Genomic DNA, 15307 nt, shown 5'->3' on the forward strand with positions numbered 1-15307 from the left:
AATTTAGACCAATAAAAGTATCATAATTCTTCATGTAAAATTGCTATTGATTATTTGACTATTTAAAAAATGTAATATTTAAATATATTGCTTCCTGCCCATAAAATCAAACTTTTCTGCATTTTCTTCCCCACTGTCTAAAAATGGAGAATTTTCTAAAGCTACTCTGTACTGTCTTCATGGCGGTCCCCGGGCCAGAATACATTGTATTCGATCCTGGTTGTGTTATCACCTTAGTCGATAATTAAAGTGGAAAGCTATGCTTAAATGTTTACGCAACCTGACTCAGTCAACCAAACCAAAATTTATACTATCAGGAAAATGCTATTATCCATTACAATTGAATACGTTCATGCTCTACTGAGCCCAATAAACAAATGCTTAGAGGATGAGCAATAGCAAGAAACTCTAAAATCAGAGGCCAGAGTTTCTCAATCCATGCTTAAATATCATTGATCCTAGATAATATATTCATATGGCCAAACATACATAAAAACACCCAGCAGATCAAGATTATATAAAATAAAAATAAAAAACCCGTAGCACAAACGATCTGTATGGGCCGGAATAATTACAGTTGAATAACGAACTGGGAACAGGAATCATAGTCTTGCAGAGGGGACAGAATTTTGGTTGAATATCATTGATCGTAGATAATATATTCATATGGCCAAACATACATAAAAACACTCAGCAGATCAAGAATATATAAAATAAAAATAAAAAACCCGTAGCACAAACGATTTGTATGGGCCGGAATAATTACAGGTGAATAATGAACTGGGAGCAGGAATCATATTCTTGCAGAGGGGACAGAATTTTGCTTGAATGTCATTCATCGTAGATATTCATTCATATGGCCATACATACATAAAAACACCCTGCAGATCCTGCAGATCAAGATTATAGAAGAAAAAAATTAAAACCCGTAAAACAAACTATTAGTATGGGTTGAAATAATTATAGGTGAATAACGAACTGGGCGCAGGAATCATAGTCTTGTAGAGGGGACAGAATTTTGATAAGATAATTAACGCGTCGTTTGGTTCTGGGCTCGCAATCCATGTGAAGCAACGCCACCAACTTCTGCAAAACGCCCGTCTTGACAAGATCTCTGATCTCATCTTCTCTATCACAGTTCTTACAAATGTTCAACAAAATCCCAACACCATGAGCGGTAGCGACACGGGACACATGTAGCAGACTTCTAACGATCGTGGGCACTGCCACTGCATCCGCCATTATCCCAGATCGGCCTTGAACAACAGTTGAAAGGCCCTCCAGAATAGCCATGGATGCTTCGATCACAGCTCTCTCTGAAACGCTAACAAATCGAATCAAAAGAGAAATGACTCCAGCTTCCTCCGCTAGCTTGACCCGATACGCAACCACACGACACAGAGGAATCAAAGCCCTTAGACCAGAACGATTCGTGTTATTCTGTTCGAGAAACGTTAAAAGCCCATTTGTTATCCCGTCCATGGACCCGATTTCCATAGCGGCTGTCTCGTCCAATTTGGCCAGATTTTCCACAAGGGTTGCCGAATTTATTCTGGACTCCAGATCGCCCTTCGCCAACATCCATTCCACGGTTCGAATCGCTGGACTGCTCAACAGATCTCTTGGGCAAATCGCATCGTCTACAGAAAACAATACGATTGCTGCGATGGCTTCTTGCACAGCTTCCACTTCCTCTTCAGCGGGATGGATTGGATCAAAGCGTTCTATCACACGAATCAGAGCGGGTAAAATGCCCTCTGATTGCAGATGCGATCTGATGCTTTTGTCCCTGGCTAAAATCTTCAAGTGTCTTAAGGCCTCGATTCTACAGGCGCCTCCTTTGTCGATCTGCTCTATCATATGCTGCAGCTTTTTGTTCTCCTCCACTGCAGGATCTGATGGATTTGTGAGGCGCCATTTGTATATAAGGGCGGCAAGGGTGTGATTAGGGATGAGCTCTCGCGAATGGAGCGTCTGGCCTGTCAGTGGACAGATATCATTTCCTGGACGCATCCACTGCTGAATTGAAGATCTGTCATAAGTGAGTCCCGTGCACACAGTGACGGGGTCAGTCATGAGTTCTAAGGAAATTGGGCATTGAAACAAGGGCGGGGCGCTCACAGATTTTTGCTGATCCTCCTCTGATGACATTTTTTTAATGCTTTTACGTCTATATTTTCCCTTCAGAGGTGGGCTTCAGAATGTTATGATTTGGTTAGCACATCTTCTCTTGAATCAATATTCCTCTCCATTCCTTTTTTTTAAGAGAAGGGAAAGCATCTGTGGTATTATTAAACATTATATTATATTAGTAAACTCTATTTCTTCGCGATGAATGATTCAAATAAGGGATTATATAAAATGAGGTTCCAGATTAACATGGTGTGTTACGTCGAGGTTACTCACGTCATGCTGATATGGTAAAATGCGTCATCTTTGGAAGCCTCACGTGTAACCACATATTACTTTGGGTAGTCAATTTTGGCAGGCACTGCATTTTGACTGTTGACTAGCCCTCAAATTTGATATTACTGTGTTTGTCTTATGAAAATGTAATGACGGCTTGGTCATTTAATAGCCGTTCAATTAAAGGTTTAATAAAAAGCATAGACTGTAAAAAAGTTTATATTTAGTTTGTGGATGATGAATCACTGAATTAAATGGGAAATGTCATCAGAAATATATAGAGAAGAATCTAGAAGTAATTTTAATTATATATATTGAAAAAAATTAAAATAAATTATTTTGAATATTTAATCTTAAAATATAAGGTGCAGGTGATCACTTGATAAATTTTTTTTTAAATTTCTTTAAAAAATTTCTTTTTTTAGAAAATTATTCATATATTAAAATTAATTCTTGGATTTAAAACATGTATCTTAAAATTGGTCATGAGGCATTATCATCACCTAAACAACAATTGGAAGACCAAGGGTCACAAACTTAGAAATCCACTTTAAACAACCAATGGAAGACCAAGAATCACAACTTAGAATTCTACACAAAGGTGTCCATCATGGGATTTGAACTTGAGTCTCCACATTGAGAACTCAATGCTTTAACCAACTAAGCTCAACCCCTTGGACTAAGTTCAAATCTCAAAAAACATTGTTCAATATATATATATAATATTTTGATAAGTTTTGTTATTATTTTTTAATTTACTATGAGTGTGTTATTGAAATGTATAAAATACACTAAAATATAGTTTATTGTTTGATAATATTTTTGAAGACAATATTACATCCCATCGAAACTATAATTTTTTTAGTAAATGTTCATAAATGAACTATTTTTTTTCATTTTAGTAAGGCAAAATTAAAATATTTTATTACAAAAATAAAAAACTATATCCAACTAACTTTCAAAATAATTAAATTATATATAAACATAAACATTTCTAAGAGTTTACAATTTTATTGAATTTTAATATTTTGAAGTTTTAAAGATGAGTAATTTTTAGAAAATTCATATTATAAATTTTATCTTTGAATAAATCCTCATTCCCTCCTTTTCTCTATTTGGATATAGAATTTTAATTTTTCTTTTACATTTCATTACTAGTCTCCTTGATTTCGATATCATATTTATGGTATTTTTGTTGGCATTGTGTTGTCATTGATGTCAACCGGTATAGGATGGCAAGCGGTATGAGAGATTGTTGGTATATCTGTCATTGATGTCAACCAGTATAGCAAGTCACTGGTAAGGAAGAGAATGCCATATAACATAATGATCATTAGAGTCACTGGTACACAAGTTAGTGTTGGCCTGTGTTGAAGACATAAGGACCAGAGACCGGTATTGGATAACAACCGGTGAGTGATATGTTGGTAGTGCATTGTTTCCAACCAACAAGTGAACAAGCAAGGTGAGCTAATGAAGAAGTGGCAACCGGTATACTATTGGATGTTTGGATGTGAAAAAATAGGACTCCCATCGGATAAAGATGCAGTCACTAGATGATGAGAAGACTCATAGAGAATGTGCCCAATCGGATCATATGTGTCTGTTTAAAGATACACCCACTCAAACAGGGAAGCCATATTGGTGCAATGTTGGATGTAGATGACAAGGATCCACTCCCACCGGTAAGTGGAGCTTATCTCTCATTATGCATGGAATACATCATAATCCTCCAAGATAAGACATAGAAGTAGATGACAGCTAGGTTGAAGGCTCACACCAGATCAACTAGTGAAACAAAAAGATGCCTCAAGTGCATGAAATCGGAAATATGCATCGGATCAACTAGAGTTGGGTTGTTGTGCCACCAGGATAGAGGAGGAAGAGTAAAGAAGGGATGGGTTTGTCAATTTGACAAACCGGCTAAGATGATGTTCGGGTTGATGAAGCTGAAGGTGAGGCTAAGCAGCTTTAGATAGAGAGAGCAATCGGATTGCAAATGCAGATAGATGGAGACTGTTGAAGGTTGATGACATGGTGTCATCAAGGTGGTTACCGGTAAGTATGTCCATCGATGAGCGAGAAAAAGTGTAGAATTGAAAGGTCTCCTGTTTGATGAAGTTGAGTATGTTGTGGTTTGACATGTGATGTGACCATTTTAGGTGTTGCACCAGAAGAGCAACAAAGTGCAAGTTTGAAGGCAGACTGGTTAGGATATAATCGACAGGTTAGAGAACTAGTAGATGAACCTAGTTGTATGTTGTGTTCGATGACAGAGTCCAAACTGACACGGTGACTGAGCTGAGTTGCATGCCGACAGAGACGCCACGTGGAGTCCAGATGTCAAATAAATGGATCATGCATTGTCAGTGAGGTAGTTGGTGACTGGTCGACATTAATGTTGATAGCGGATATCACGGGTCAAGAGCAAAAGCATATGGCTCGAGACTGATCAGAGAACAAAGATATGATTCATTGGCATCATGATTGACGCAGTGTATTTAGGTGTTGATCGTGGTAGGTGAAGCTAACTACATGATCCCTTCATCGTGGTTGACAAGTGTAGGATGACAAAGAGGTCATGTTTGCTAAGTATGGCAAACATGTTTTGGATGCAATGGGATTGGCAGAGTTGATTGATCCAATGTAGGTAGCCAACCTTTGGAAGGAGATCTGATTGGATTTAGTTTGCCTCGAGGTTGTTGAAGGAACCCTAGTGTGCCAAAGGCTTGAATGTCGGTCATGGTCGGAAAACTCGAGGATAAATATGTAGTCTAAAGATAGAATATGATTGATGCTGCTAAATGATTAGGTGTTGGATATTGAAGATCAGAGTGTGAAAGTGCAGCAAAGAGACAACCAGTCAAAGACTTCATCTAAGATCATAGAGACTAAGTGTTGGAGGTGCAACCGGTGAGAGGGTTAAGAAAAGGTTTAACCGGTAAGGTCAAAGTGATCGATAAACTACAAAGTGAGTTGTAGTGGTATAAACCGGTGGTTCTAGAACCTACAAACTAAAAGAGAATAGAAGTAGTAGATTGAGAAGGGCTGAAATGGTAAGGTTATAGCAAAGAGTGAAGGAAAGGAGGATCTGAATGAGCTGAGAACCGACAGAGAACAGAGTAGAGGAAGACCAGTTGAGAAGAGTAGAATTTAAAGAGCAAGTTGATTGTGAGAGGTTACATAATTCATTTGTGACTGGGATATTACCTTTGTATTGATATATGTTATTGTAATCACTGAGTTCAAGCCCGGTGTAGGGGTTGGTGCTCCTTGGGTTGGTGCCCTAAATCAGGGGTTTGTGCTCCTTGGGTTGGTGCCCTAAATCAGGCGCTGGTGCTCCTTGGGTTGGTGCCCTAAAGCAAGAGTGGTGCTCCTTGGGTTGGTACCCTAAATTTTATAACCATTGTTTTATTGTGAGGCTGGATTGGAGCAGTAGACTCCAATGATATTTCTCACCAAGGTTTTTCCCATGTTGGGTTTTCCTCATACATCTGGTGTTATGTGATGTTCCTTTTGTGTGTGGTTGCATTTGTGTCATCCTCCTATCTCATTGGTATGTTTTCTTTATGTTATATCTTTTAACTGATACACATAGTCAAGCTGTAATAAGTGTTAAGTTTGGAAATCAGTGATTCGGCCCCCCTCTTAGTGACATCTTGTGCTAAAAAATTGGTATCTAAGCGTAGGTTCTTGATTTATAAGCTTTCTCCAGCTTGGGCAGATTATGGTATTTCAACACAATGGTTTGGTTAGTGTCAATCCCTACTCTTGTATTTGATGGTTCAAACTATTCCATTTACTGTTGTAGGATGGAAGTCTAACTATCATCCCTTGGGTTTGATGTATGGATGTCAGTAGTAAATGGCTGCCCTAGTAAAGTCAGTCCTCCCACCGATTCAGATGTAGAAAGAAGACACCAGTGTAATGATGTAGCAATGAAGGCTATACTCAGTGGGTTATCAGATGATGTTTCCTCACAGGTGGATAGATGCAAATTGGCAAAGAGCTTATGGGACAAATTAAAGAAGCTCTATGGAAATGAGCCTAGTGTTGTAGAACTAGTTTGTGGAAGGAAGAAGGAAAATGTAACACATGAGTCTGCAGATGAAGGAAAATTTGTTAGCAGCAGCAACAATGATGAACAAGGAACCCATCTCTTCATGGCCCAAGAATCAGAAAATGAGAGGCACACATCTGAAAGTGATTGTGCAGATGAATCCCACCGCCAAGATGTGTTTGAAAGTGACAGTGAAGATGAAGAAGAAGTTGATCTTGAAGGAGAACATGTAAGTGCACTCGAAGAACGTAGTAGACTAAGGAATGAATACAAGTTGTTCAAGAATGTTGTAGTTGTAGAACAAAACCAGTTGATCAGATGCCTTGAAGAATTTGAGAAATGTATCTTAGATTTGAAGACTCAACAAGAAGACAAAAGGAATGCAGGTGTAAAGATCTAGCATCAGAGCTAGAGGCCAAGGACAAAGAATATCAGTATCTAGAAAGAGATATGGAGAATCTTTGAAGTGACCTTAAGAAGTGTCAAGATGATCTCAAGGTAAGAATCTGGTATGATGGCATCAGTGATGCCTTGGACAAAATTTTGAAGAAGCAAAAGCATTCCAAGGATACTAGAGGCTTAGGTAGTGGTGCCGATGAATTCTCCACTAGCAAGAATGTCCCCAACAAGGACATTTTATTTGTCTCCTCAAATGGAGATAACAAAGGATAGACTTTCACTGTCCAAAATACTCCTAGGAAGAAGGTTGATCTAACCACAATCGGTGAAGACATGAAGCTAAGAATGAAGATCAGTTCTACAAGAAGGAGGAACAATGTTGATCCAAAAGGAAAAGCAAAGATAGGAGAAGGCAGCTTCACTGAAAGCAATAACTTGAGAAGGAGACAACAAAGAAGACCTCCTACCAGTAGAAGACAAAGAAATGTTATTGCCCACAAGACAAAGAAAGTGTGGAAAAAGAAGGGATCAAATGGAAGAACTACAGAGTGTGGACAATCCAAAATCCATCCTCGGAGAAGCAGAAATAGAGATACTAAACCTATAAGATCTCCTCATGCATGGAAGAATAAATTTGTAATTCATATGCCATCCTTTACCGGTTACTACTTCTCTTGCAACGATTATAGTCATGGAGCAGATGAATGCATAAAGAGGTCTAGAAATAAGAATGTAGTCTGTCCAAGAAGTAATTCTTATGGCCATAGTATATCAAGTTGTAGAAACATGCATAGATATTATCCGATGCATAATAGGAAGAGTCCATTTTTTGCCTCAAGAAATGTAAATAATGCATGTTATAACTGCAATGGATTTTGGCATAGAAGTCATGAATGCAGGAACAGGAAATTTTAGTCACATGACAGCCAGTGTAGCAACTATGCTCAATATGAAAATAGGTATAGAGCATATGAGAGACAAAGTATTGCATGGAACAAAAGAAGAAGAGGTTTTGTTCCTGTGAGATCAAGGGATCCACTGGTTCTAGTAGCCGGTTACAATAGCATGACCAGAAGAAGATGGTCAAATCGGTTTGAAAGGTCCCCCAATCATGCGTATGGTATGAACAATGTTTGCTTCTACAACAATGTTTATGGTCATGAGGTAAAATCAGGTAGAGAAAGGACCAATCGATTGAAGAAGGTAAGTCCTTCTCCCAAGACTGAAAATGGAAAGAAGAATGAGACCAAGCAGGTATGGAAGAAGAAGGAAGAGAGTAGGACCATGGACCGACATTGTGCATACAATGTATAGGTGATATCTCTTAAGGCATAAAGGAGATGCAAAATCTCAGGTGGAGTAACACATTGACCATAGCATTCACCCCCTTAGCAGATGAAGAAAAGTGGAAGGACATGTTGATGTCGGAATAAAGGAAGGAAATGAGATGGCAAGTGTGTGTAGTTGCTATCTTGGCTACACATCTACAAATGAGAGATATATTGTTTCTGAATGTGTCAATAGGATGGCTAAATTTCATTTGGAATCACAAGAAATTGATACAAGAATACCAGAGTTAGAGAAAGATGCTTCAGTGGTGATAGTGGAGCGGTGTAGGAAACTTGTATGTTCAGTATGTTATCGGTATGGTTATTGACCGGTATTGTAGGTTATGTAAGTCAATGAGGTTCGGGATCATTGCAATAACTCTGGTACGATGGATTGAGGTGATTATGTCTCAGGTGACATTGGCAATGACATAAATGACATGTGCTGGATCAGTAGGTTATCATGTATGCATGCATCTTTTCGGGCTAACCAGTGTGATATTTGGCATGATAGTGATACAGTATGGCATTGTGTTCATATAAGATCATGTCATAATCTGTGATGGATGTCATGGAGCTAGAAGATCATCAATTGATCACATATTCAGAACTCAATCGGTATAAGGGGAAGATTAGATAACCGATTTAGAACCTGACAGGAAAATATGACCTGAGATCTATGGCCTAGGGGGAGTTCATAGTCATATTTTATGATTGGCATCAGAAATGTTGGACACAAGGGGAGAGAAAGTGTCTATGGTTGTACTGGTATGATTGAGACTTTGGGATGTTCTCATCGGTCCGGGGTTGTGAGGTATTTCAATGTCTATCCAATTTGTACTTTATTGAAATCACAACTGGACCACCGGGAGTGTTGCCTGCAATAAGGGAGAGTTACCTACATAGGAGGAGAACATACAGTTGGTATCAGAGAAGATATAAATGGTATCAATATCAACTTCATTACTTGGTATCATCAATTTGGGATCAGAAAAACTTCTCATATTAAAGGGAGATGATGCAGTCTGATCGACAAGTAAGTTTTATTCACTAACACATGTTCCTACAATTGGTATCAGACTTGTATATGCAATAGGTATCCCGTTTGTATATACATTTGGTTGCTGAGCAATTAGTGTTAGCTAGTGTCTGAGACCCCCATCTCAAGTGCTACAGATTGAGAGGATGCAAAGTATGAAGGTCAAAGGAGGAGAAGCATCTGGTAGAGAAAAATGGGGAGAGAAAAATCTATCTGTGCACGGTAGAGACAAGGAGGGCAGAAACCCTGTTAGGACCCTTTGTCATTATTCTCAAAGGGGGATTAAAATCTGTAGTATACCAGATACTACATGTGTTGACATCAATGCCAAAGGCGGATATTGTTGGCATTGTGTTGTCATTGATGTCAATCAGTATAGGATGGCAACCGGTATGAGAGATTGTTGGTATAGTTGTCATTGATGTCAACCAATATAGAAGGTCATCCGTAAGGAAGAGAATGTCATCTAATATAATGATCATTAGAGTCACTGGTACACAAGTTACTGTTGGCCTATGTTGAAGACATAAGGACTGGAGACCGGTATTGGATAACAACTGATAAGTGATATGTTGGCAGTGTATTGTTGCCAAACAAAAAGTGAGCAAGCAGGGTGATGTTGGCATTGTTTGCTAGGATAACTGGTGAACAACTAAGAAGGGGGGGTGAATTAGTTGTTAACAGATTATAACTTTTAACCCACTTAAAACATTTAAACAAATCAAGTACCGGTGAAGCACATACAGATACAGTTAGGAATAGATACTGGTAAACAATACAACTTAACAATTAAACAGATAATCAATGCAAAGCAACCATACCACATAACACCATGATTTGTACGTGGAAAAATCAAAAAAGGAAAAACCACGGTGGGAAGCCTACCCATAGTCAAATGATACTTCTGCAGAAAGTGTGTGTTACAATGATGGAACTGCACTTGCAGGAAGGCACACTTCCTAGAGCGTACTACTCATTACAAAAGAGTCTCATTGACTACAGAGAGGTTACAACCATCTCAAGATAAATGGAAAACAATCCAATAGAGTGAACTGCCAGAAATAGCATCTACCATGCCTAATTACAGTCTTGATTAATTGTAATACCGGAGGCCTTTGACCTCTTCCTTAATCCAATTTGATCACCTTTGATCGACCGAATCTCCTTCACATATGATATTGCATTCCAAGACCATGACATATAATCCACATACCACAATCTACAAATGAGATCTTACATCATTTTATACAAACCCTAAGGCCTAAACCAATTAGGTCAGCCACCTAAAATACATTACATAAATCCATATTACATTGATATGCCATGTTGGTTTAAGATCAAAACAATGATAAAAAATCCATAAATCATCTCGAAACATCCCAGTAACGTGTAGAGTACACGTTAGCATGATATCGGTCCATAACCTAGATAGGTATTCGACCTATTTTGGGTCCACTACACCAAAGCAATCTCTTCAAGTAGTTGAAGCATGATCAAAGAACATCTTCAACATCCTGAAATCCATGTAGAAGCTGCACCAACACCACTATGCATCCTGTCAAGATTCCTTAGTGAAAGCTCTATCGGTAGAGCCTTAAACCAATGCCAGTAAGGGTTTACCAGAATGTATATTGATACTATTCAATACCAAGCCAATACCAACTGACCAAAGCATGCTCATGAAGCACGTATCACATGTAATCAAACATACTTCACTGATCCAAACATGTCGGAAGTGTCCAACATATAGTCTCTTCTCCCAGTAACACTAGATCTTCTACCGGTAACCAAACCCTATCTACCAGTAACCAACCATATCAGCTAGTGTTGACATCAATGACAAAACATCAATGCAACACATAATCAATTTATCCATAGTGCCAACAATCTCCCCCTTTGGCATTGATGGCAACACTAGATGTGAAAAACATCTAAGTACCAAAAAATGCCAAACAAGTCTCCCCCTGTGGAAGACAACCAAAAATTTGTATGAATGATATCTCTATAGAGTTCTGAATAAATCTCTCCCTCTAATGTATACAACTCCTTTATTTTTATTTTCACATAAATATCTCTCCCCCTTTGACATCAATGCTAGAAATCTGACAAAAATATCAAAGGAATAATGTAAACCTCTAAAACTCCGAGCTGACTACTCCCCCAGAGTAGTAGCACCACTCATAAGTGCCAAAATGAATAATGTCTCTGGTAATGCATTCCAGACTAATGACAAACTGCATCAATCAAGTCTCTATCGGAGAGGCGAAAACCCCTAGCCTATCTCTCAAATACTCAAATGATTGCTTAGATAGTGGTTTAGTGAATATATCCGCAATCTATTCTTTAGTGTTCACATAAACCAATTTGACTTCTTTTTCTTCTATCTTGTCCTTCAGAAAGTTATACTTTATTGAAATATGCTTAGTCTTAGAGTGAAATACTAGATTCTTAGACATGTCAATAGCTACATAGTTATCACAATAGATAACTACCGGTTCACTATAATTTACCCTGATATCCTTCAACATTTGCTTCATCCACAAGACTTGAGTGCAATTAGTTGCTGCTGCAACATACTCAGCTTCTACACTAGATAAAGAAATGCATGATTCTTTTTTGTTGATCCATGAAACCAGTTTCTTTCCAAGAAAGAAAGCTCCACCAGAAGTGCTCTTCCTGTCATCAGTATCTCCTGCCCAATCTGAGTCAGTATATGCACATAAATTAAAATCATCATTTTTAGAATACCATAAACCATATTCTGTTTTTCCTTGCAAATATCAGAATATCCTGTTTACTACACATTCATGATTTTCTTTAGGATTACTTTGATATCTTGAAACAATACTTACTGCATTCATAATAGTAGGTCTAGTCTGAGTTAGATATAACAGACCACCAATCATAGACTTATACCTTGTTGGATTTACTGGTGTAGAAGTATCCTTGATAGATAATTTCTCACTTGTAACCATAGGGGTACTTACCGGTTTGGGATTATCCATACCAAACTTCTTCAACAACTCCCTCATATACTTAGTTTGACAGATAAAAATTCCTTTGTCAGTATGAGTAATCTTCAAACCTAAGAAAAATCTCATCTCACCAATCATGGACATTTCAAATTCATTCTTCATGTTGTTAGCAAATTCTATGCACAATTTATCTTCTCCTCCAAAAATGATATTATCAACAAATACTTCAATAATCAGAATATCATTATCAGTGATCTTATAATATAAATTACTATCAGCACTTCCTTTAGTAAAACCAAGCTTCAAAAGATATTTATCCAACCTTGCATACCAAGCTCTAGGAGCCTATTTCAATCCATATAAAGCTTTCTTCAATCTACAAACCATATCTTTATCATTTTTCAGTGAAAATACATCAGGTTTCTCAATGTAAAATTCTTCCTCAAGCTCACCATTCAAAAATGCATATTTAGCATCCATTTGATAAACCTTATAGTTCTTAAAAGCTGCATAGGCAAGAAATAGTCTAACAACTTCAATTCTAGCTACAGGTGCAAATGTCTCACCATAATCAAATCCTTCTATTTGAGAATATCCTTTACAAACCAATCTAGCCTTGTTTCTTACATCTTGACCATCCTCATTCAGTTTATTCCTAAAAACCCATTTAGTTCCAATAACATTCTTATTTTTAGGTCGGGGAACTAAAGACCAAGTCTCATTTTTCTCTATTTGATCTAATTCATCTTCCATAGCTTTTAACCAATGTTTATCCTTGCAAGCTTCAATAACAGTTACCAATTCAACTTGAGAAATAAGACATACCTCTTCATTTGCCACTTTTCTTTTTGTCATAACTCCCTTGTACCTATCTCCAATAACTTGATCTTCAGAATTATTTAATATTACATACCTTGGTGTCTTTTGAACTTCAGGTTCACTACTCTGATCATCAGTCACAGTTGAATTTTCTGATTGTGTTGGTATAACTATTTCAGTTTCTTGTACCGGTTGAGGCATTGTCGATTTAGTTATGATCATTTCCACTGCCGGTTCCCTATCATATGATATAGAATTATTTATGTACTATTCATCCACTTTCACATTAGCACTTCCACAATTTTCTACAATCTTTTATTATAACATCTATATGCTTTTCTTTGAATTGAATACCCAAGAAATATCCCTTCATCATATCTAGGATCAAAATTTCCAATTGAGTGATCTCTTTTGATATAGCATTTACTTCCAAAAATTATGAAATATTTAACAGTAGGTATATGTCCAAACCATAGTTCATAAGGGGTCTTATTTGTTTCACCTCTGCTATGAACTTTGTTAAATATGTAGACTGTTGTACTCACTTCTTCTCTCCAGTAGATATGAGGCAATTTGGCTTCCATCATCATAGATCTTGTTGCATCCAAAATGGTTATGTTCTTTCTTTCCACTACTCCATTCTATTGAGAAGTCCAGGTGCAGATAGATGTCTCTTGATTCCATTTGTCTCACAATAACTGTTAAATTCATGAGAAGTGAACTCACTGCCATGATCTGATCTTAGACATTTGATTTTCAATCCATTTTCTGTTTCAACCTTTTCTTTAAAGATTTTTAATTTCTCAAAAGCTTCAGACTTCTCCCTTAGAAAAGTCATGCACATCATTCTAGAATAGTTATCAATAATCAACATGAAATACCTATCACCTTGAAAGCTTTTAGTCCTTGCTGGACCACATAAATCAGTGTGTAAAATCAATTACATCATTAGATTTATCATGTATTCTCTTAAAATAACTTCTAACTTGCTTTCCTAATTGACATTCCTTACATATCGGATTATGAGGCTTCATAATCTTAAGTATATCTCTAACTGCCTTAGTTGAACTGATCTTAACAATAAAATCAAAATTAACATGACACAACCTCTTATGACATAACCAACTCTCATCAATATGAGCAATCAAACATGTCTTATTACTAGTGTTCAAGTGAAAGATATTACTTCCTGTTTGAATACCGATTGCAATCTCCAAACCAGTCTTGTTAATGATTTTGCATTTTCTATCTTTAAACTGAAGTTGGAAACCCTTATCAACCAATTGACCAACACTCAAAAGATTATGCTTTAAACCTTATACATAATAGACATTTTCAGTATTATGCTTAGCATCCAGAGAAATAATGCCTCTACATCTGATCATACATGCTTTTTCATCTCCAAATCTGACTTGACCGCCATTGTATTCTTGCAAGGATAAAAATTTCCCTTTATCTCCAGTCATATCATGTGAGCATCCACTATCAATTACCCATTCATCCTTATCTTCAATTTTTTCTGCCAGGGCCTTTTCTTCATTCTTGATAGCTAGTTCTGGTTCATCTTCCTTCAAAGCATAGGATACCCATTCATTTCCATTGTCGGATCCACTAGAAGAGTCTTATGCTAGTTCATCTCTAGAGTCATCAGTTACTCCTTCCTCAGCTGCTATGTAGCATTGTTTACTTTTCTTGAATCTATATTTGTTCTGGTTAGGCTTAAAATATTTCTTCTCTTTCCTCAAACCTTGCATTCGTTTCAGGACATCTAGATGTAAAATGACCAATATTGTTACATGCACAACATTTTATAGGTGCTTTTCCTTTATACTTACTTCCAGTCGGTCCTTTAGGTACTCTTCTAGCAAATAAGGCTCCAAGTTTCTCAAGTTCTTCATCTTCTTTCTTCACGTCTTCCAATTATTTTGCATATAGGGCTCTCCAATCACTTTTTCCAGTAGATGATGATGATGATGATGATGCATGAAAAGAAGGTCCAAAATTTACAGCTCCAGAAGATCCAAATTCTTCAAGCTCAAAAGTAGATAATTTCCCAATCAGAATGTCTCTGTTAACTGAAGAGTTTGCCATTGTTCTTAACTCATTAATTGCAGTTGCCTTCATCGTGTAAGCTAGTGGAAGGGCTCTCAAGACTTTAGAAACTATTTAATCTTCACTTAGAAATCCTCCCAACATTGAATTCCCATAACAATCTCATTTACTCTTTCCATAAACACAACAATTCTCTCATTATCTTCCATCTTTAAGTTTGCATATCTTA

General features: G+C 37.2%; 1 protein-coding gene across 1 annotated transcript; it reads right to left on the minus strand.

Annotated features, from left to right (window-relative positions):
* Positions 1-960: 960 nt before the first annotated feature.
* LOC131038341 (U-box domain-containing protein 26) lies at positions 961-2151 on the minus strand. Its single transcript, XM_057970727.1, has one exon. It carries the CDS (start codon positions 2149-2151, stop codon positions 961-963), a length of 1191 nt encoding a protein of 396 aa, XP_057826710.1.
* Positions 2152-15307: the final 13156 nt, after the last annotated feature.

The sequence above is a fragment of the Cryptomeria japonica genome, chromosome 10 (assembly GCF_030272615.1).
Source record: "Cryptomeria japonica chromosome 10, Sugi_1.0, whole genome shotgun sequence".
Taxonomy (NCBI): domain Eukaryota; kingdom Viridiplantae; phylum Streptophyta; class Pinopsida; order Cupressales; family Cupressaceae; genus Cryptomeria; species Cryptomeria japonica.